Source organism: Staurois parvus, unplaced genomic scaffold, assembly GCF_062004578.1.
Source record: "Staurois parvus isolate SC_StPar_1 unplaced genomic scaffold, SC_StPar_1.0 ptg000195l, whole genome shotgun sequence".
In the NCBI taxonomy this organism is placed as follows: Eukaryota; Metazoa; Chordata; class Amphibia; order Anura; family Ranidae; genus Staurois; species Staurois parvus.
The window spans coordinates 11,762,901-11,787,467 of record NW_028317991.1 but is presented as its reverse complement, the minus strand read 5'-3'; the positions used below and the strand labels follow the sequence as shown (position 1 = coordinate 11,787,467).

Below are 24,567 nucleotides of genomic sequence, written 5' to 3'. Positions count from 1 at the left end.
GTAGTTCTGGCATACCCCTTTGTCCTACAGTAAAAGCACTGCTTCACCATTGGTACAGTATGGTGAGTGAGCACTGTTGGCCTAGGACAGGAAAAAAAAAAAAACGAATGCAGTCACCACATCTAAGGACTGGTAAGCTGTAGTATATGTATTATAGTTTTGTTTTTGAATTTAGATAGGATTTAATGGATCAATCCTTTATAAATAGGCCCAATGTGTCTAGTACAAGCATAGAGAGATACATTTACAGCAATAATGTCTCAGCACACATATCAGTACACCAATAAATTGTAATGCTATGGCTAAAAGTAATTGTACATAAAAAAGGAATACAGCAAATGGGAACAAGACAATTCAAAACTTGGCAGTAAGTGCGTGAATGAAAAATACTGTTCTATATAAAATGTCATAGGGCCCTTTCACAAGGACGTTCCGATCAGATCAGAACCTCTATTCTCCACTATGGAGTGGCAGGTGTAAACAGACATGTTGGTTTACACCCACTGACATCCAATCCGATCCGATCCACCAAAAGGAGACGAATGGGGATCCGTTCCCCTTCCGTCTGTTGGATCAGACCAGATGGCAATCGGATGGAAACGAACTGGCCATAGAGGACAGTGCGCTCTGTCCATGTCTGCTCTGCATAAGCGGAACGGACATGGACCTGTCACCCGCTTGCTCAGTGGTGATCAACAGATAGATCCCCCACTGATCAAGCAGATCTACTGACGGGTCCGCCCTGTGTGAAGGGGGCCATACTGCAGTCATTTTGTGGTTAAAACAAATCTACAGCTGAGGGCCACAAGTCTTTTCATTTGGGGTCCCAGGAGGCTGCAAGATCTCTACACCCAAGTCCCTGGCTACACCTTTCATTAGCAGATGTCATTCTCAATGATGCAGAGGTGGCGGTTCGAGAGTATCGGAAGCCGATAGATTATTTATACCAACAGCATCCAGACAAAAGTGTATTTCAGCTTTGTGTGGATCCTTGAAAGCTGACCAACACACAGTTATAAGACACAAATTAAAGCAGTTAGTTTTAATTATTATCAATAAATGTATATTTTTTTAATGGAAGTACCAAACCTTGATTTGATAATGGCCTTTAGGAATCTTCTACAGAGCAAAACTAAAACTGGGAGAGGGAGGGACAGGGCTGCAAGCCAATCATGTGCGGTGGATGCAGGTGTGCTGCAAGGAGGAGGGAGCAGAGTGAGCAGACAGATGACCTCATTAGTATTCTGCTGCTCTTTTACTGTCCAGTCAGCAGGCCGTGGAGATTGTATCCCTTCTGCAGTCATGGTTGTGGTGTGTGGCCGAGCTGAGTATTATTATTATTATTATTACACAGGATTTATATAGCGCCAACAGTTTGCGCTTTATAATATAAGGGAGACAGTACAATTACAATACATTTCAGTACAGAAGGAATAGGAGGGTCTGGCTCGTGGAGCTTACAATCTAAAGGAAGGGGGAGGTGATACAAAAGGTGATAGCTGCGGGGGATGATCTGGCGGAGGTGATTCAAGTACAGTTCTTACGTGGAGGTGGGGTAGGCTTCCCTGAAGAAGTGAGTTTTCAAAGATCGCCTAAAGGCAGACAGGGTGGGGGCTGACCGAACATGCTGTGGTAGGGAGTTCCAGAGGATGGGAGAGGCTCTGGAGAAGTCCTGGAGGCGAGCGTGGGAGGAGGTGATGAGGGAGCTAGAGAGGAAGATATCATGGGAGGAGCGGAGTGGGCGATTTGGGCGGTATCTGTGGATGAGGTTGGTGATGTAGCTAGGGGCAGTGTTGTGGATGGCTTTGTAAGCTGTGGTTAGTATTTTGAATTTTATACATTGGGTTAGTGGAAGCCAGTGGAGGGATTGGCAGAGAGGGGCAGCAGTTGCTGATCGGTTGGTAAGGTGTATGAGTCTAGCAGCAGCATTCATAATAGACTGAAGGGGGGATAGCCTGTGTAATGGTAGACCAGTGAGGAGGGAGTTGCAGTAATCGAGGCGGGATATATCCAAGGCGTGGATAAGTTGTTTTGTGGTGTCATTGGTCAGAAAGGGGCGGATTTTGGAAATGTTCTAGGAGGTTGAGGCGGCAGGATTTAGACAGTGAGTGACCTGGCATATGTAAGTTTACTACCAAAAAGGGAGGCTCTGGGAAGGGGCTGAGTTATGTAAGTGATATGGGATGGGGAAATTGTCCAATCCTGGATGAGATGCGTCAGATATGGGAGATGGATTAGATAGTTCTACCAATCGGGATGGCCCCATACAAGTCTATGAGAGCTAGATGTATATCAGAGTAGATTTTGGGGAAAGACAGTAGAAGATCCAATCCTGGGGGCCCCCATGCTACACCATTGGTAAATATCAGGACATCTCTCTGGTACTTTACATGTATACATGATTGTCGTATGTGTTGTCTGTGTTGCTGTTTGTGGGTTTAGGGTATGAGTAGTATGTTCTTTAATTCATTGGTGTAATCGTTTACATTTTGTTTCTCTTTTTCCTATTGTAAAATAGATAGATTGTGGTATGTTAGTTTAGACTTCCCTACTATCCACTAATAAATTTTGGTTGTTGTGTTAAAACTTTCACTCTTGGTCAAAGAACTCTCATTAAGGTTAATCAAATCATATCAGAGAAATATTATATTTCATAATCTATAGATTTGGTCAACATAATTGAGTAAAACCCAAGGACCTCATGGACATATATACAAATCTTTTGGCAGGTAAAGAGCTCCCTTATATGTATATAATCTGTGTTTTTTACAGTTTGCCTGGAGTTCAGCTTTAAAAGCTTTGGAAAAGTAAAAAAAGGGCCAATTTTTGCAACAAGATAAAGGACCTCTTTACTAAGTGGCTCTTGGATTTCCACAGACCAGAGACCAGATTTTTTCAATGCACCAGTATGTGTTCACTTTATGTTTGTACTCTTACGGCCCTTTCACACTGTGGTGCTTTAAAACGCACTATGATGCAACATATAGGACTTTTCAAAATGCAGCGCAAAGATGTGAAAAGTCATAAAGGGCATAGGACAATCATTTTGATGCACTTTTGTCGTGCTGGAAAGGTGCGTTCCAGTAATGCAAAAGCACACCAGAGTGAAAAAGCCCTTAGTATTTTATGGAAAGCACAGGGGGTTCTTTTCACAAGCCACTAAGAAATAATATTCATTTCTACTGTCACCTATCACTACGTCTGCCAACTACTGTAAGCACCATTTAAAAGCGTTTGGCATCTAGTAGTTAAGCTTAGTTACCTAATATCAGTCATTATCCACCTGACGCACAGGCACGTACATGTACATCACTGTGTTCAGCTATCAGCCATGGCCCAGTATGACCACTTGCCTGCAAAAGTGATCTGAGCAGCTGATTAGCCGCTGGATCACTTTTACAAGCAGCGTTTTTCATGTTTCCCAGGTTTACCCATCTCACCGGGGACCTGGGATCCTATCCGGCGGTTGATGCGGCTGGCCAAAGAGTTGATCCGAGACCAGAACATCCACGATCATCTCTATGGTCTAGGAGAGCAGAAGCAACAAGCATTTTGTCACTTCCAGTTAAGGAGAATGTAAACAAGGCCATTTTTTTAGGGGGGGGGGGGGGGAAGCACTACATCAATGTTTTGTTTTTTTTTGATCTGATGCTTTCAAGGGTAGAGGAAAGATCTAGGGTCTTATAGACGGATTTATGCCCCCGCTCACACTTGTGTGCTTTAGATGCATTTTAGCTGCAGTGCATTTAACCACTTCTGCTCTACAGCAATTTTTTCATTATTTTCACTCATGTAAAAATCTGCATGTTTAGCAATAAAATTACTTGAAACCCCCAAAATATTATATATCTTCTGAAAGCAGAGGCCCTGTAGAATAAAAAGATAGCAGTTTCATTTTTTTTTTGTTGCACGATATTTGAGCAACTGTTTATCAAATATATATTTTCAGGAAAAATATACTAAAATATATTTTATTGCAAACACGCACAATATGATACCAGTTTTTTTGGTAAAAGATAGGCTTCAGTCAAATAATAATAGTTTTAAAATCGCATGTGCCCATGATATTGCGAAAAGCTAGGGTACCCAAAAATCTCCATAGGCAACGTTGTAAAAGCCTTTACTACTCATCAGTTTACAGTCAACTAGAAGCTTTGGTGCTAGAATTATTGCGCTCGCTACCAACATTCAGTGCGATACCTCACATGTGTACATACATGTGTGCACTCTGTGTGTGTTTGCATTTGTGAGTGTGTGCAGGGCAATGGCGGCTGCATTTAATTTTTATTTTTGGTTTTTAATAAAAATCACTCTCACCGCACTGTGAAAGAGATCACTTTCACTTTACAGCCAGGACCCGGCGGCTGAAGAAAACAAGTATGAGTGCTGTGGCTGCTACAGTCATGAACTTGTGCTGAACCACCCAAACAGTTGAAGCAGTTAAAAAAATTCTGCTTGCTGCAATTCTGATGCGCTTTCATGCATTTTTTAAAGAGTTCAATGGTAACTCATGATAAAAGCAACCCCAAGAAGCCATATACAAAGCCAGGAGCAAACCCGGTCCACCTAGAACTAAATGATCAGCTTTGGATGTATTGATCCTTTAAATGAGCCCTCTGCTGGAAAACGATCAGCTCTTATAACCACACCATGAACTGCAGGACATTTTATCCTGTGAACATAAGTCTTTATAAAAAAATAAATTACAGGATCCAGCTTACCAGAGACATAGCAGGCAATTCAAAAGTGTTGTAAAATGTCTCTCTGCCTCGCTGGAGATTGTGCTAAAACTGAGGCTATAATGTTTTAAATAAACGGATATGTATAAACATTAACCAGCAAAAAAACAGTCAAACCAGGAAAAACAGGTGAAATTCTACGTTTCAGGACCATAATTCTTCTGTTCTTCCAAATTTGTAGATGAGAGTGCTGTGTGAGAAATGAAAAAAGAAAGAGGGTCAATAAAAACGAAAACTAAAAAGACCAGATAGGGGTGATGTCAGATGGGTGCTTTTAGTGGCACATTAACTTCGAAGCCCAGCTAAATACATTTCAGATTAATAAAAAATGGTGTTCAGTCTTATAGTTTGTTTTCTTAAGGGCCTTTTCACACTTCTTGCACTTATGCTGCACTATAATGCACCTTTCCAGCATGAAAAAAGCACATCAATTGTGGATCAGGGTTTATGCCCTTCTCCGCACTATGTTTCACACAGACATTAAGCGTAACCCGTATGAAGCGCTCTTATTTAAACCATTAGTGGGCCTACTTTGTCCTGAACGGCAGCTGGCATCGCATCTATTCATGGCTACCAAGCTGATGATCGCGAGGGCTTGGAAGATCCCCCTCCTCAGCTTCGAGGCTGTTAAAAATCGGATGAACTTGATAATGGTTAATGAAAAGCTGACGGCTATTTTATTTATTTCAGGTACTTATATAGCGCCGTCAATTTACGCAGCGCTTAACATACATATATTGTACATTCACATCAGTCCCTATCCTTCAAGGGGTGTACAATCTAAGGTCCCTAACTCACATTCATACACATACTATGGACAATTTAGACAGGATCCAATTAACCTACCAGCATGTCTTTGGAGTGTGGGAGGAAACCGGAGTACCCGGAGGAAACCCACGCAGGCACAGGGAGGATATGCAAACTCCAGGCAGGTGGTGCTGTGGTTGGGATTTGAACCAACGACCCTAGTACTGCCAGGCGGAAGTGCTAACCACTAAGCCACTGTGCCACCCCATACTGTTAGACACCTATACAAAGTTCCTGCAGACCTGGAATCCCAGTCCCTCTTGTAGATATAAAATTTACATATTACTTACTTTTTTTTCTATCGTGGTCCCCCTGGAGCCCTTTTCTTTGTTTTTTTTTTTTGTTTGTTTTTTTGTCTCCTTTCTCTTCGTTCCTCTTTCCTTCTGTTTAATCTGTTTTTACCATATTTGTGCTGATTGTGATTTCTGCCTTGAGTACTGTACCAGCAATACTATATCCATAAGCTGGACTCCATCGAGAGCCCTGCATGTGGAGTACCAATATGCATTCAGTGAGGCTCCATCTTCCCCGCCTCCTGTATGCTGATATAGTGACAACTTTTTCTTTTAGTTTATTATGTCATTAATTTCTAAATGTCTATCATTTTTGCAACTTATTGTTTTGTTTTCCTTTTTTATATACGGCACTTGTCTACGAAGTTTATTTTCTTGTCTTTCCATCAGTACATACTTGTTATTATTCATCAGAAAACTTGTATGTTTTATTCCTGTCAGTCAGTGCATCTGTTTTTGACAGATTCTCTGATGTTATCTATTCTGCAATAAAATTCTTTGTAAAACAAAAAAGCACATCAAAATGATTCACCTTTAAATCCTATCTGACTTTTCACATCGCTGCGCTGCCTTTGTGCTGCAGTCTGAAAAGTTCTTCATGCTGCATCTTTGGTGCACTTTTCTAAAGGGCACCAAAAATTCACCTGCCATTGTAAGTCAATGGAAAGGAATCACAAATGCACCTGGGGGTGCTTTTTTGGAGACACTTTTTTCTTTTTAATTTAAAGATGCTGGTTGTTAAGGAGCCAGCACCCACCGGCATCCATAACAACCAGTGAATACCTGCTTGTTAGGGAGGCAGCACATGGGGTAGCTAGCTATCCGCTGGTTATTGTAACTGGTTATTAAAGTGGAAATAAAGTCCTTAATTTAAACATCCACTGACAGGCAAGCGTTTAATAAATGTCAAATAATTGGAGTATGCAGCGCCATAAATAAATGATATAATACTAAACCATAAATCTCAGCATATCCGTTGGAACACAATATCAACAAATTGAGTATAAAAAGTCTGATATGTGATGAATAAACACAGCAAAAAGTTCCTGTGGGTTGAACACATGTGAAATATACACAAATAGCAGGAGCTTCAGATGTTCACTTGTTTATAAATCCTGAAGAATCTAGTACAATAATGCGCTTACCACAGGAACATACAAACTGAGCGTTGTATGTATGTCATCAGGTATACCATCAGCGAATGGAAAGGCCTGGACAGCAATGCGGGCAGTAACCGGTCATCCACCGTAGACACTCGGGGGTATCAGCAAACACTCGGGGGTCACATCTGGTTCACCGGTGGTTCTTTTCCCAGAGGTTATGCTGCTCCATGTGCTGGCATCCATCTTCATAAATGTCACCCCTGCCTGTCAACAAGTAATGTGATCTGAGCCACACATGCGCAGCTCAGACCACATTTACGGCCCACTTGGCGTGCCCGTGGTGGTGTGACGTCACCTCTGCCCGGCCAATCAAACGGCCAAAGATAAGAAACCCTGAAGGCAGACCTTGTGAAGATGGAAGCGCCGGGTACCAGGGAAAGCCCTGACAGCGCATTGCTGGAGGGCTCAGTTTGTAGGTAAGTCTGTCATAATGTACTAGTATTCGTTGCAAACTAGTACATTATGACTTAAACCTGTAGGGGGAGGGGCAGTCCGTTCGTAACATGTTACATGTTAGACCTTGAATAAGAGTGTAACATGTAACCTGCTATGAAAGGTGAACTTATCCTTCAACAATGTATTAATGAATACAGAGCTGCATTGTTTTTGTCTTTTATAGCTGGCTAAAATTTAGCGTTCACTGATTTAGACTCGGTTCACACTGCTGTGATGTGAGTCTGATAATACTTTCAGTGCCATCATGTAGTGCGACCTTGATGCAACTTAAAATGTGACTAGTGTATTCTATGGAGCCAAATCGCACCAAAGTAGCACAGGAACCTTATTCAAAATCACACCGCACAGTTGCATTGATGTGAAAATGCACCATTGAAAGTAATGTGATTTCCCTTGTCATGCAACTCAGAAATCACACCAATATGAACACCAAAACTGAAAGTTTATTTGGGCCTTAATGCATGGTCTTAAAGTCTGTTTCCTGAACTGAAATCCCAAACAGTGTTGTCAGCCCTGCCTGTGTTCCCCCTTCTGAACTACAGAACACCCCCCTAATATTATAGAGATGAGGCAAGTGAGAGGTGTTCTGTTCAGAAGGGAGAAACTGAACCGGGCTAATAATATGTCTATATGCTCATAGTCTGGGTAAAGGCAGGCACTCACACATTTTAGCTGATGCTGACAAAATTAGGCTGATAATGTCTCTCTGTGGTTGCGGCTCAGTTCCCTGGTCTTCTCAACTGCCCCTATAAAAGGGAACCCACTCTTTTTACCCTCTCCGGCTTCTGCCCCCCTAACTTCTCCCAGCAACATTATACAAGTATGTAACGGACCCCAGACACCCACGACTGGGTATCTCCGTTAAGAAGCTGCTTCTCAGGCTCTGGAACACAAGACCAGTGACTCTGGCTATTGTTACCCCAAAATCCAGATGACACCAGATTTAAAGTAAGCCAGAGATAGATTAATTAATTTATTTGAACACAGATACAAGTTATATACACTCAGGGGACAGTCCCCCCTCCCTGCATAATGACACAGGGCAGGGCAATCTACATTTAGTAACAAGAGTTACACAGGAATTCAAATTTCACACCAGCAGACAGTCCCATTCGGAGGGAGGGCTGCTGGTGACACCCCCCCCCCCACTAAGCTAGTACACATAAACACATACATCCCATAATAGTTTGCTGCCAATCAAGACACACAATAGAACAATGGGATGCAACCACACAACACCAAACAATTCACAACCCCCACCCCACCTATCTCCTAGACATGTCTACACCATATTAGGATAGATCACCCTGTACCCCTAACAGGCACAGGGTGACTTACACATAAGAGGGATATGGGGAGCTGAGACATGGGGCTCCCCACCTCTCCAAAGTGAGCTGGGTTCCATGGGCCCCCCACCCAAAGTGACTCCCGTCACAAGGTACATACCAGAGATTACAGGAAATTAAAGCTTAAAACACCATGCTTGTCTAGAGGTGGCAAAAGGTTTCTGACCTCTGCCACTGTCAGCAAGCTTTGAAATCCACTATATGCCCCAAAGACACCATCAGGAATTATCACAGTGCTCCGGAAATACACCAGGCTAGAGATAGACGTTCTCTAAGCATGCCAGGAGCATTTCAAGTCAGTAACATTGAGCAGGGTAAACTCCAAGTTCTCATGATCTCCACTGTGGACTTATATTTACAAAGAAGCTGTAGGGTTAGAATTCATTAAGGGCAGTTTAGGCTCCTTACACAGGGTGCCAGCTAGCTGCTGGCACTCTATTGCGCCCAAGAGGGACAGGTTGTCAAGGTCCTACCTTTTCCCAGAGGTTATGTTACTCCATGTGCTGGCATCCATCTTGGATTTCTGCTGAGCATGGTGGGAATCTTTTATGCCTTCAGGTCTCTGAGGTCCATCCCCCAGAGGGGTGTGGCTGAGTACATATAAGCCTGTGATCCGCACATGCTCTTTGCACTTGTGTCTTTGTCTTGCTACAGCTCTGTGTATACTCTCGTGACTCTTCTGGTATCTGACTCGGCTTGTGACTATACCATTCTCTGTGTTTTCCTTCTATCTGACCTTCCGTTGCTGAACCCGGCCCGTGACCTGTGATTCTCTGTCTACTGTTCTGTACCGTTTTGTCCCGCTGTTGTCGACCTGGCCTGCCTGACTACGCTATTGTCATTTTTACCAGTTTCACACCATTGGCGGTGGCCATTACCGCAGCCGGGGTGTCTCGGGGGCCGCGACCTGGTTCCTGGCTGCGTCAAGTCCATCCCCACCATCAGAGGCCCTGGTGAAGGACAGCCTGGGACTTAGACTCTGCGCCCTGAGGGACTTCGGTCTGTTGGTGGTGGTTGTCGTCAGTCAGTGCGTTACCCTGCCACTAGGCCTACCTGTCCGTGCTAGAGCCCTGCCCTGACACAGGTGCAGCATCCAGTAACGCTGCCTGCAACATGTCAAAGTCTGTGGGGCGTTGAAGGGAAGATGCTGAGTGCTTTACTGATTGATACTCACATTTAGGGCGCTCTACATTCAGAAGCAAATAAAAAAGAAGTCTAGCCGCAGAGGGTGATAGACTTTAACAGGCTAGACACTGCGCCTGTCTGTCCCGGGCACACCAAAACTCAGGGAGAGACACACAGAATCTAAATGACACGGTGTGCAAGGTGCCTTAAGGTTTACTTACCCTTCAGTGTATGTTACACTGAGTTCTATAGGATTGGGATCTTCCAAGACTCTACATTGAGCAGGAACAGAGCCAGCAGCTGTAACTACATTGTCTGAGCCCTCTAAAGCTAGCCATACATATTTAGATGTTTCCATCCAATCTAAACAGCATGGATGGAGTAATCTTCCCTGCCGGTTATTGTATTCTGGCAGCCAGCACCAGGGGCTGTCAGAATACCCATACAGTGATTGCATTGGACTGAATTCTGTAACCGTTAGGCAAACAATTTGTCCTTCGACAAAAGTTGATTGTAAAATTGACTTTTGTCAAGCCAAATGGTACCCACAGGGCCACCCCAGACTCAAACTTTCAGTGCTTTCCTGCTGAATCAGTCAAAATTTGAGCCATCTATAGTAGCATTAGAGAATATGTAAACCCAACATTTCCTATTCCTGATATGTACCTGCTGTATCATATACTTTTACCGAAAAGTATCCTGTTCTCTTTGTGTTGCTTCTTTTGTTTAAAATCCCTGGTGTTCCTGCCAGTCCCTCTGCTTTCCTATTTAAAAGAAAAAAAAACTGACCACACTAGGTAGGAGAGCACAGTGTGTTCAGTTTTAAACTGTGCTGGGAACTCAGCCTGCTCTGCTCTAACGATCAGCCTAGTCCTGACACACCCCCCTCTCTCCCATACAGCCATTCACTGGAAGACCAGTGTACTGTTATTTCTCCACCCCCAGCTCTCTATGCAGCTGAGAACAGAGGGTATGTGAAGAGAGGCATTAATCATTTTTATATCTATACACAAATGTTTTACTTTTAATCTCTATTTTAAACTGTATGAGTTGTCTTACAAGGTGGGGGTTTACATACACTTTGAAAATGCTTTCACTCTATTCTATGAAAAAAAGTAGAATGTATTTCTTAACAGTTTACATTGTCATTTGAAAATTCCATCTTTCCAGTAGAATCAGACTTACATTTTATCCCTTATTGCCTCTTCTTAGACATTGGTGATATCCATAGTGCCTTCCAGAACCTGAACTGCGAGATTTCCCAAGATTGTGGGAACTTGTATAGTTACTTCAGTATGCTGAGGTTGTATGCTTATATGGCTTGCTCACACTAAACAACCTAAAGCTCACATTGATGAAGTTATGGTGACATACAAACTACATGCAAGAACTCCAGATCTTACGCACACACCTTAGTTGACCTGGTTCAGGTGTCACTGGCTTCAAGAATCAGGTGAATGACACCATCCACCGATGACACAGAAATCAATATGGTGGCTGCCTTTAGCATAAAGTTGGGCAAAGAATCTATAAAAATGTGTAACTATAGGGCAAGAAACGTCGATGATTTTTGTAAGATAGTCAAAAGGCACCTATTGACGCTGACACAAGTGTAGGGAGGTTCACTTTAACTTACCTAAAAAATATTAAAGCATTCTGGAAAAACACAGCCAGTCCGGGGTAGACATTAGTATCTACAGAATAAATCAGAAAATATAATGTGAACCATTCACAGGGAAAAATGGAAGGTGACATAAAGTTGGATTAATGACCAGCTACAGAAAACAGAGTATAGTAAAACTGCTATATATTTCTAGAGTATAAGCCAACTGTAAATATTCTCTATGGATACAGTGATCAGGGCAAAGTCTACAATGAACTCAACCTCTCCCAGATGCAACATTGATTTTAAAATTCCTTCTCTCAGGTGACCTGAGATTCACAGATGATTGACAGAATATGGTTGAAATATTAATCTATCCTGTAATTCTGCAAACAATGGATTACTAAACAGAGTACATAAATACAATAAAAGAAATATCTTTGGAAAAAGAAGTGGACAAGGAAGCACATTTGGTGTGACTGGCTCTGTTTTAAGTACTGTAACAGGTATAGTTTTGCTGAAAGAGATACTCTGACTTAAAGCCCAACTCTACCTTCCTGCACCATTCCTTCCCCTTCTGAGGTCCCCCATATGCATTTTTATACTTCTCTTGCCAGGGAGTGGATTGAATGTGGAAGTGGAGCTAGAAATGACAGCAGTGGGCCATTTGCAGCCACTGTTCTGCAACATGGAGCTTCTGACCACTGTTGAGAAGCTTTAGGCTAGATTCACATTTATGCCACTCTGCATTTTCATGCAGGAAAAAGGTTTCTGCATCTTTTTTTTTTTGTAAATGCAGCATTTTCAGATGCATGGAGATGTCATTAAGAATGAATGGCAGCAGCGCATTTCGGCTGTGGGTGGTCGTGGGTGCGGAACAGGTGCAATTTACACGCTGTCCTGCACCCGCAACCACCCAGTTCACACCAGAACATGGCGCAGGAAACCCACATTCTGTGCACATTTCTTGCACCGTGTTTAAAATGCACTGCACTTGCTATCTGCAATGGGTTTCAGTGTAAACTTAACGACACCCCAAACACAGATCACAAACACAGTGTGTTTACCTGCACCGGATCACATGGGACAGTAGTCACATGCCTTTTGGTGCAGTCCGGCGCGATTTCAGCCCATTCAAATGAATGGGCTGGAATCACACTGCACCTGGATCGCATGTGAATCGCACAAGATGGCACACCACGTTCCAGTGGGATTCCTCATGTAAACTGCACCTTACTCTTTTTCATTTGTGTGCAAATTAATGCGGTGACCTTTGGTCTGTATATGATGTTAGTTCCTATTTAACCCCTTACTGACCATTAGTGAACACTAATGAGCCCCAATTAAATCCTTCTGTCTCTATGTTTTTTTAAACCATTAATATGTAATATTATTTTTCTCATTTGTTTTTTTTTTTTTTGGGGGGGAACGACTTTTATTTCATCTGTAAATAACTTTGCAATGCTTTCACAAGCACTATAATTTTAGTGTCACTATAAACAGGACGAATTATAGAATAGAAATGTACTTTTAGTCTACAGTAAAGCCGTTTTTTTTTTTTTAAACTAACATGAAGAAGCAAAAAAACATGATTATTTTAGATTTGTAATGTATTTTTATCTATACATTACACTGAAAATATTTCAAGACAACATCAAGAAAAGAGCCTTGTTCACCCCCTAAAAAATTATGTGCACATTACTTTATTATCTAAAGTAATGGCATAGTTATTACCAAATCAATAGGCCTATAACTAACAATTTAAAAATTGCTCTGGCCCACAAAGGTTTTCCTTTGACTGGTTTCCAAACAAACTGATTTTTCCACATGTATGTTGCGTATTTGTATGGTCATGTTAAGGACATTGGCCAGCAATCTCTTTTGGATGCCAAGGCTTATGGTAAGGGCTTCATTGTAATCTTTAAAGTGAAAGTTCAGGAAAAACCTAACTAAAGCCGGCCATTGACAGTTCGAATCCCGGCCGGTTCAGCAGGAACCAACTGAGATGCGAACCATGTATGGGCAGGCTGAATGTACCCAAATTGATTGATCGATCAACTTGGGTACAACTAGCCTGACAGATTTTACATGCAATTATTGCTAGACGCTTGTATAGCCACTAGCAATAATTACTGCCTTTTCCTGGCAGGAATGGCTTCCCCGCCTCCAGAATACAATGGCACGGCAGGAGGGATTCCCCTGTCAACACTGTCTGTGTTGAAGGGGGAAGCGAGCAACTTCTTTCCTGCATCCCAAGGTTTAGGAGGGTGTCTATGGGAATGTTTGACCATTCTTCCAGAAGCGCATTTGTGAGGTCAGGCACTGATGTCGAACGAGAAGGCCTGGCTCGCAGTCTCCGCTCTAATTCATCCCAAAGGTGTTCTATCAGGTTGGGGTCAGGACTCTGTGCAGGCCACTCAAGTTCCCCCACCCCAAACTCACTCATCCATGTCTTTATGGACCTTGCTTTGTGCACTGGTGTGGAGTCGGGGGGCCATCCCCAAACTGTTCCCACAAAGTTGGGAGCATGAAATTTTCCAAAATGTCTTGGTATGCTGACGCCTTAGGAGTTCAAACCCCTGAAAAACAACCGCACATCATAATCCCCCCTCCATCAAACTTTACACTTGGCACAATGGAGTCAGGAAAGTACTGGTCTCCTGGCAACCGCCAAACCCAGACACATCCATTGGATTGCCAGATTGAGAAGCGTGATTCCTCACTCCAGAGAAAACGTCTCCATTGCAGCATCCGACACTGTACTTGGTGATGTAAGGCTTGGATGCATTCTATGAAGCTCTCTACACACTGGTGTTGTGCTAATCTGAAGGCCACATGAAGTTTAGAGTCTTTAGCTATTGACTCTGCAGACAGTGACTTCTGCGCATTGTGCATTTCAGCATGCATTGGGTCCAATGTGTTATTTTACGTGGCCTACCACTTCATGGCTGAGTTGCTGTTGCTCCCAGTTGCTTCCACTTTGTTATAATATCACTAACAGTTGGCCGTGGAATATTTAGTAGCCAGGAAATTTCATGGATGGACTTATTGCACAGGTGGCAACCTATTATGATACCGCGCTTGAATTCACTGAGCTCCTGAGAGTGACCCATTCTTTCACAAATGTTTGTAGAAGCAGTCTGCATGCCTAGGTGCTTGATTGTATACACCTGTGGCCATAGAGGTGATTGGAACCTCTGAATCCAATGATTTGGAGGGCTGGCCCAATACTTTTGGCAACATAGTGTAGAATAGGTTTAGAATGAGGGTGGGAGTAGGTTTAGCCTTAGGCTACTTTCACACTGATCCGCTGCAAAAACACAGCAAAGACGCACAAGCATTTTTACCATGCTTTTGCTGCACTGAGTGTTTTTAAAGGACCCGACTTAAAAACTGCACCAAAAACACTTCTCAGAGGCGTTTTTGAGGCAGTGTTACTGGTTGCTATACCTAACAATGAAAAAGGTGGACTCACGTTGTGTAACATAGGCACCAAAAAGGATCCACATAGAGGCGATAAGTGATCCAAACATCATCATGAAGCCGATGAAGAGCCAGATTCGAGCTCCTGTGAGACAGAGATCATAGCATTACACATATATTAACAATATGTTACCCCAACATTTCATATTCCTGATATGTGCTTGTTGCACCGAGTACTTGTGTTAAAAACTGACCACACTAGGTATGACAGCACATCCATCCCAGAGTGGTAAGTTCTCTGGCTGTGCTGGAAGAACAGCCTGCTAGTCCTCCCCTCCTCTTATGCAGCTGAGAACAGAGATTATGTTGTGATCACATATATATATATATATATAAAAAAAAAAAAGAACTGTATAATATATAATGAATATATATATACATACATCCACATACACACAAATGTTTTGCTGTTCATTTCTATTGGAAACTGAATGGGTTGCGTAGTTACATAGTTTGTCTGGCTGAAAAAAGACAAAAGTCCATCCAGTTCAACCATAAAAAAAAAAGTTTTCCTACATCCAGAGTTGATCCAGAGGAAGGCAAAAAAAGACCCAGCAAAGCGTGATACAATTTGCTCCTACAGGGGAAAAAAATTCCTTTCTTTTCCTCCAGAAGGCAATCAGATATTCCCTGGATCAACTTTACCTATAAATGTTAGTATCCAGTTAGATTCTGTGTATCTAGGAAAGAATCCAGGACTTTTTTGAAGCAATCCACTGAGCTGGCCAGAACCAACTCTTGAGGGAATCTATTCCACATTTTCACAGCTCTCACTGTGAAGAAACCTTTCCGTGTTTTGAGATTAAATTTATTTTCCTCCAGAGTGCCCCCTTGTCCTCTGTGATGACCTCAGGGTAAATAGCTCTCCACCAAGTTCACTATATGGACCACTGATGTATTTATACATTGTGATCATTTCCCCCCTTAATCTCTTCTTCTCAAGAGAGAATAAATTCAGTTCCTCTAATCTTTCCTCATAGCTGATCTCCTCCATGCCTCTTATCAGTTTGGTTGCCCTTCTCTGTACTTTCTCCAGTTCCCCAATGTTCTTTTTGTGAATTGGTGCCCAAAACTGAACTGCATATTCCAGATGAGGTATTACTGATTATTTGTACCGGGGTAATATGATATCTCTCTCTCTGGAGTCTATACCTCTTTTAATACAAGAGAAGATTTTGCTCGCTTTAGAAACCGCAGCTTGGCATTGCATGCCATTATTAAGCTTGTGATCTACCAGAACTCCCAGATCCTTCTCCACCATTGATTCCCCCAGTTGTACCCCCCCTAGTATGTATGACGCATGCTTATTCTTAGCCTCCAAGTGCAGAACCTTACATTTATCAACATTAAACCTCATTTGCCACATAGTCCCCCAATTACACAGAGCATTGAGGTCGGCTTGTAAATTGGAGACATCCTGTAAGGACGTTATTCCACTGCCCAGCTTGGTGTCATCTGCAAAGACTGGAATGGGATTTATAATCCCAGACCCTATATTGTTTATAAATATATTAAAAAGTAAGGGTCCCAACACTGAACCTTGGGGTACACCACTGACAACCCTAGACCATTCAGAGTATGGATCATTAACCACTATTCTCTGAATATGATCTTTTAGCCAGTTTTCTATCCATTTACATACAGATTTTTCCAAGCCTGTAGACTTTACCTTACACATTAGCCATGTGTGGGGAACTGTGTCAAACAGTTTTGCAAAATCCAAGTATACCACGTCCACCGCCACCCCTCTGTCCAAGTATACCACGTCCACCGTCACTCCTCTGTCCAAGTATACCACATCCATCGCCACTCCTCTGTCCAAGTATACCACATCCACAGCCACCCCTCTGTCCAAGTATACCTCGTCCACAGCCACCCCTCTGTCCAAGTATACCTCGTTCACCACCACCCCTCTGTCCAAGTATACCACGTCCACAGCCACCCCTCTGTCCAAGTATACCTCGTCCACCACCACCCCTTTTTCCAAGTATACCACATCCACCGCCACCCCTTTGTCCAAGGTTTTGCTCACCTCCTTATAAAAAGAAATCAGATTTGTTTGACAACTTCTGTCTTTCATAAATCCATGCTGTCTGTTGCTTAACCCCTTGGTGCCGGCGCCTCCCGGCCCTTTAAGGGTTTCAGAAGCCGGGAGGCGGGGTGGGGTTTAGGGTCATGTGACCGCTGTGACACACCGTCACATAATCGGGAAAGGTCCCAATCAAAAGAGGAGATCGGGACATTTCCGTGAGTAGCGGACATGTGTGCTGAGAGCGCGCAGGGTGCGCGCTCTCAGCACATGCTTTCCTTAATTTTTTTCCAGCAAGAACTCATCTATGTGGTCTTTTATTAAACTCTCCAGAATCTTCCCAACTATAGATGTTAAACTAACAGGTAATTAAATTAATTATAATTATTAAATAATTATAATTAATTGGTAAATATTTTGACCCCTTTTTAAATATTGGCACCACATTGGCCTTACGCCAATCCACTGGTACTAAGCCAGTCATTAAAGAGTCCCTAAAAATTAGAAACAATGGCTTTGAAATGAGTATGCCATCTTGTCCAGGTACTTTACTCACCTATATTATGTCTAAATATTTTTGGATCATATCAATTGTGAGCCAATGTGGATCATCTGGAGCTGTGTCAATACCATGCCCATTATGGACAAGAGCTCCCCCATGCTCCTGTTTTACAAGGTGAGGGTTTACATATACTCAAACTGTTACACAGTGTACCTGGCACATAGAGGAGTCTAGGTCTAAATTAAAAATCAACAAGCTATGTAGGCTGCCATTGCCGATATCTCATCCAGAAAATCCTAGTTGTCGTGCAAATCCTACTTTCTGAGTTGCTGACCAGGGACATGTATGCAGAGAAGGAGCTTGGACTTCACTCTTACCTAAATTGCTGCATACTTAAAACAAAAAAAAAAAGTGAACAGGTAGGAATTTGAATGCAGAAGAAACATGCTTTGTCTGTTCTGAATTAAAGTTACTGACCTGCCTGTTCGCCCTTGTACAGTGCGGCCGCACATGTACAGCTCACTGCACAAATTCGGCAATGCCAAATCTGACGGGAGTAACGTCATCCCCGCTTGGCCAATGACAAGATGTCAGCGGTCGGGCAGGATGCCGCATCGCTGGAGCAGAGGTGAGTATAGTTCCACTTTAAGGTACTGAAGCCAAAAACAGCCAGCTAGAATATTTAGATGAAGATCAATAATGGCAACCTATCAAAATGTAACTCCATTGGAGGAAACACAGGCAGGTGTTAAAAAAGAACAGATGCAGCCAACAACAAAAAAAAAAAAAGAAATATACAATTATATGATCATACTGTAAATATGTGCAAACATATAATAGTAAAACTTCTGCTGGCATGAACCCTAAATATGCAAATTAGCTACCAGGCAAACTCAACAATTGAAATAAAGAAATAAAGAACTGTCAGTTTGTGAGGCATGGTCGCTCTCTGAGAAGAAGAAGAAATAGATATGAATTCCAGCATCCCTGTTTCTCTATGACACATTTTACCTATTAGTGCTGTAGCTGTAGTTCTGAGCATGTCAACTGGGGAGGGGGGGGGGGAATGAATTGGGGGGGGGGGGGTATTGCAGCCCACAGGACCAGTATCAGGGAAGGAAAAGCTCCAGGAAACATCCATAGCAATGCATTTCTCACATAAGTACATGTTTGTTTTGCTTTATATGTTAGCTCATAACTTCCTGATTTCTGCATCTGCTGCTCTGATATATTGTTCTGTGAACTACAGGACCCCACCCACCTACAAGTACATACATGAGTTCCCAGTAGTCCTGCCCGGTTTCTGCTTTACTTATACAGTACAGGTAAAAACGCATTGTAATCCTAGGACAGGGAGCGTGTTACTGGCAGGATCATCAGGTGAAAATAAAGGGAAAAATAAGCTTAAAAAAAAAAAAACAAATGCGGCCAACAAATCTAAGAACTGTTAGGCTGGAATATATTACATTCTTTGGTTCAGACACACTTTAATCTACAAGCACCACATACATAAAAAATACTGACCTGCCCTTCCCAAGCATCCATCACTGTAGCTGTCTCCTCGTACCTGTGCATTGGACACTGCGTTTATCCTGCGGGGACAGACAATGTCAAACATGATATTCATATTAAGGACAGGCGGGTCTAGTAAGCACACATCGCTGTTACCTTAGGCATCAACATATTTCTTCTATGAATCAAAGACAGGTACATTAGCAGTAACCAAAACAGAACAAAATAAAGGGAGACTTTCAAATGAAGGATAAGATCTGGAATAAATACGGATCTGGCTAGTGGCTTTGGGCAACATTGGAGATTCTTAAAGCGGAACTCTGGCCTTACTTTCAGTTTTGTACTGTTGTACAGGTTCCTCTCGAGTACTGAAATTGCTTACTCTGATTTCACTGCACACTGTGAGCTTCTTGCAGTGTGCATTAAAAGCAGCAGGAAGTCAGATAATAAAGCCCGCCTCATTTCTTGGCTAGAGGACATCCAGTGTCGTTCTTTCCTCCCCAGGCTTACCTTCCTTGCCCACCCCTTTCTTTCATTGTACTTCAGTTCTTTCAATCATGGAAACTCTGCATCAACTGTGGGCATTACCTAGGGTGGTCTGTATGCAAATACCTGCCTATGAATTCCCATTTCTTAAAGCGGAGTTCCAGTCACCCTAAAAATAAATAAAAGTCAGCAGCTACAAAAACTGTATCTGCTGACTTTTAAAAACACAGCCATTTACCTGTCCCTCGGTCCCGCGTTGTGTCCCCTGCAGCCCGTTTCACCGGCCATCCTGTATTCCAGGAGGCCGGCATCTTCAGTATGGGCACCCGGCTGTGATAGCTTGCAGCTTCACAGCCAGGTACCCACTGCGCATGCGCGAGTAGCACTGCGCTTCATGAATGGTCCTGTAGTCTTCTGGGACCTGTCACGTGTCCCAAAAGACTACAGGGAGGGAGGACACCTTCCGCTTCCGAACGCCTAGGTGATCGGACCGGGAGTGGCAGCGGGTACCTGTCAAATTCGGGTACCTGCTCCCCCCCGCCCCTTAAAGGTGCCAATCCTTAATAGGCAGTGGGGGAGAAGTTCTTAAACCGGAACTTCCCCTTTTGGGTGGAGCTCCGCTGTAAGACATACATCCAGCCATCAAGGCATTTAGATATTTGCATAACTCCTCCCAAAAGCCAGCCCACTGCTTGCATCAGGACTGAGGGCGTTTAAGCGCAGTACTGTGGCAGAGTGCTGTGATGTTTTCAGGAAGCTATGTACAACACCCTGCTGCAATCACCCCCCCACTAGCCATTATCTAGCTGTACTGCATAAAGAATCACAGGGACACAGTGATGTCACTGGGGCTAAAATAAGACATGTAACGTTGCTGACTTTTGCCACAAACCTCCCAATGGTGGTGTCCTCAGTACATTAAAGTGTTACTAAACCCCGGACCCTGCATTCACTATATCTGGTCTCCCACAGTACACACAACATTGAAATGTAATTATTTTAGTGAATATAAACTGCTAAATACCTTTTCTCATCAGCAGTATATACAGTCTTGTGACTTCTATCAGTGTCCAGCTGAGCACTGGTTAAAGCTTGTAGGAGAAGTTTTCATTCTCCACTGACTGTCCTATGAGGCTTCATAAACCCTGTCCCTCTGTCTGGACAGTGCTGATTGGCCCTGTGCTGATCACATGCACTCTCCCAAGAATAAAAAAAAACTCTCTAGCAATACACACCAAACTGAGCATGTGCAGAGTGACTCCTAGAGCTCTGCACAATCAGTATATGCATTGGGGACAGTAGAAGAAGGGGAGGATCAAAGAAGACAGGATCAAACAGCCTTTTTACACAATGTTGAGGATTAACCCCTTATATTCCACCATGAGTATAGCATGCATGTTTTACTCCATATACAAACTGATTTTACTGTTGTGGGTTCAGTGACACTTTAACACGCACTGCTCCTTATTGTAAAGAATGTTTTGGGTTTTTTTTAGCTGCTCATTTCATTGCCCTCCTCTCTCCATCCTGTCATATGTAGGGCAGAGTGGGGACGACACTGGAATTAGCTGCTGAAAAAGCATTATTTTACAAAATGGAGCACTGCGTGTTAATGTACTGAGGACACCATCATACTTAGGGAGGTTTGTGGCAAAAGTCAGTAAAGGTAAACAAACCCTTTAAATCTTGCTGTGCTTTGTGTATTTCTTTCAGATCTTTGTAGTTATCTAATGTGAAACTTGTCTGTGCAGGAGCTTCCTGTAATAAAGACCGGTCACTGCCGCTATCTCTACCTGTGCAGGGTGACTGGTCTTGTCTCCGCCTCCTTCCTCCTTCTGCATGTAGCCTGTAGTGGGTGGAGCTTGCTGGGTCCCTCCCACAGCTCTGGTCTCTGCACAACCTATGCTCAGCAAGTGATTACTGTTGCTTTTACAAGCTAATGACTGAGTTTGCAGAGGCATTTGGTAAACAAAGATTTATATCTTATGTGCCTATGGAAGAATATCTCCAGTTTTTTGTCTGGAGTTCAGCTTTGAAGGAGACTTGAATCATGGGAACAAAGCTGTCTTACAGTTTTTGATTCAGACTTGTTCACACTGAGGAGGTGTGGCTACACTCAGGTCTTATTCTTTTTTTTATTTTTTATAAATTCTTCATAAGCAGCTGACTTCTAGAATCCTGAGGACTCCATATACAGCAATTGTTTGTTTTACAGAAGGGGCTAATGTTTTTCTGAATCTGCACCATGGCTATGTTATGGAGTCATCTTAGCTGCAAATGGCACTTAGGGCGCGTTCACACTTGACTTGATTTCTAACTCTTGCCAATTGCCCCTATAGCGTTTGACAGGCATTAGACAGGCGTTTGGGAAGCGTTTTTAAAGCTCCTCAAACGCTCCCCAAACGCCCCATGCACGGCTTTGAGGTGGTTGATAGGCGTTTGCCAAGCGTTAAAACAGCACTACAAATGCCTATAATGAAGCTAAATGGTATTAACGCTCCACAACCGAAGCGGCACCATAGACTTGAATGGGAGGCTTCAACTCCTCCTGACTGGACACGAGGCGTCAGTTTTGCCGCGATGCTAACGCTTCAGTATGAACAGCACTGTGTGCTGCCATGTGCAGAATTTTCATAGGTGTTTGAGAAGCGTTAAAAACGCTTCCCAAACGCCTGTCTGACACCTGCTGACAAAGCTAGTGTGAACTGAGCCTAACAAGAATGTTTTAATTAACCTCCTCTGCCCCTTTAATTGGGCTTTAACGCCCAGAAGGTGTGGCTTCAGCATCACGTGACTGCTGTGAGCCGCCTTCACGGTGGTTGCATGAATGAGAGCCCATACCGCTGGTTCCTGATCAGAATCCTTGACCGTGAGCACTCGATGACAGCTTGGTTACTGTGCTGGGAGCAGACTGTGAACACGCTTTCAGCACACAACCTGCTGCTGCCATGAAAACATATATGCAGCGGCTGGGCATTAAAACCCACCTGTCTAAGCACTGCCTGTATGCAGGGGCGTATTTACCACAAGGCAAACAAGGCATTTGCCTAGGGCGCCATTTTTTCAGGGGGGCAGCAGCGTTTTTCAGGGGGGCAGCACTGCCCCCCAAAATAAGGGATGGAGGTAAAGACACATGCAGTATGGGGACCAGGAGGGATCTGGGAGAGGCTGCGGGCTGCTTGATGGTGTATGCAGAGCCTGACTGTTGTTCCCGGGGATGTACAGAGCTGTAAAGGTGAGTGTCTTCTCTCTCACCGGGGTGGGGTTGCCAGTGTATGGGGGGTGGTGGTAGTGGAAGGCTCTCTTCGGTGGGGTGGGATGGGGGGGTGTTGTTGGTCAATGTCAGGCTCTTATTGTAGGGGAGGGGGGAGCAGATTTTTGTGTTGCCTAGGGCAGCATGAAACCTAAATACACCACTGCCTGTATGCATTACATAGTTGGCAGGAGGTTAAAACATATTATATGATGTGTAATATATATTTATATATATCATTTTAATCTGTGTTATCTACTATATGTACCTGCCCACACACCACCACAACTCTTGCTGGAATGATTTTGTTAACCGATGACCTTGAATTTCCTGTACAAAACATGTGACATTGTGGACTTTAACAATGTAACTGTGATATCTTTCTATTGACAGGTTGGCCTGTTCTGCAAACAATCCTTGGAATGCAGCAGAGCTGCTAATAGTCCCTAATCATTCTAGCTATTTAAAGGAGCTTTCAGTTTTCTTTTAAAGCAGTCTTTTAATACATTGTCTATAGGTGCGCATGCAGCACATCTCTTTACAGAACACAGCCCTGGTGAGAGCATCTGGTGACACAGCATTCCACGTAACTTAAAGTGGGCCTTGCTTATACTGTCAGGCCCTTCCCCCCTGTAAAATCGCCTGGTCAAATTTCTTCAAAACCTGAACTGCTTTCCTAATCTATGAACTTGATCCATGAATGGAGAGGGATTGGACGTATCATTCATACACCCCTCCTCCATTCATAGATCGCTTTCTATTTATATAAGTTGTAGTACAGCTTCTATGAATGGAGGAGCTGCGTGAAAAGGGTGGACATAGTAGTGACAACCCCTTAGTTGTAGTAATCTGGTGTGGCGAGGGGATGGGGGGTGGGGGGGCGCATGGACGAAGGAATATTTCATTTAAAATGAAGAGGCATCAGCACAAGGGACACATCCTACTAACTGTAAGTTACACTCACCGGCCACTTTATTAGGTACACCTGTTCAATTGCTTGGTAACACAAGTCGCTAATCAGCAAATCACATGGCAGCAACTAAATTCATTTAGGCATCTAGACATGGTGAAGACGACTTACTGAAGTTTAAACCGAAAACGGGGATGAAAGAGGATTTAAGTGACTTTGAACGTGGCATAGTTGTTGGTGCCAGACGGGCTGGTCTGAGTATTTAAAAAACTGCTGATCTACTGGGATTTTTATGCACAACCATCTCTAGGGTTTACAGAGTAATAGCCCGAAAGAGAAGAAATATCCAGTGAGTAGCAGCTGTGTGGACAAAAATGCCTTGTTGATGTCAGAGATCAGAGGAGAATGGGCAGACTGGTTGCTCCAACATTCAGATGGAAGGGTCAGAATTTGGCATGAACAACATGAAAGCATGGATCCATCCTGCCTTGTATCAATGATTCAGGCTGGTGGTGGTGGTGTAATGGTGTAGGGGAGATTTTCTTGGTACTAGCAAGGTGTACCTAATAAAGTGGCCGGTGAGAGTATGTCCCTTGTGCTTTTCTGGGTTTTTTTTTATTTATGCTGCACTTGAAGTGAAATGAAAAATAACTTATTTATTTTTTACCAACCAGCAGTTTCTTTATTGCAGAGGAGACAGGCAATGTCTCTTCCTCAATAAAATACATTTACCTGCTTGTTTGCTGCTGTCAGCTCTGAGGAAGGGAGCTGGACTCCCGAAACGCGTTAGTTTCCCACCAGATGGCTCCGAGATGGGACGGGCCTTTTAAGGCTGTATGTTTCATATATGCCTGCTGTTT

General features: G+C 43.2%; 1 protein-coding gene across 1 annotated transcript in view; it reads right to left on the bottom strand.

The window, feature by feature from the left end:
- Window positions 1-276: 276 nt before the first annotated feature.
- The window catches only part of TMEM50B (transmembrane protein 50B), a 37,261-nt gene continuing 12,970 nt past the window's right edge, over window positions 277-24,567 (bottom strand). Inside the window, exons 4-7 of the mRNA XM_089677967.1 lie at window positions 19,071-19,138; window positions 15,008-15,100; window positions 11,566-11,623; window positions 277-4,929 (exon numbers count right to left, since the gene is read on the bottom strand). Coding sequence (XP_089534093.1) covers window positions 4,884-4,929; window positions 11,566-11,623; window positions 15,008-15,100; window positions 19,071-19,138 — 265 coding nt within the window. The 3' untranslated portion in view covers window positions 277-4,883. The remainder of the gene's footprint in view (window positions 4,930-11,565; window positions 11,624-15,007; window positions 15,101-19,070; window positions 19,139-24,567) is intronic.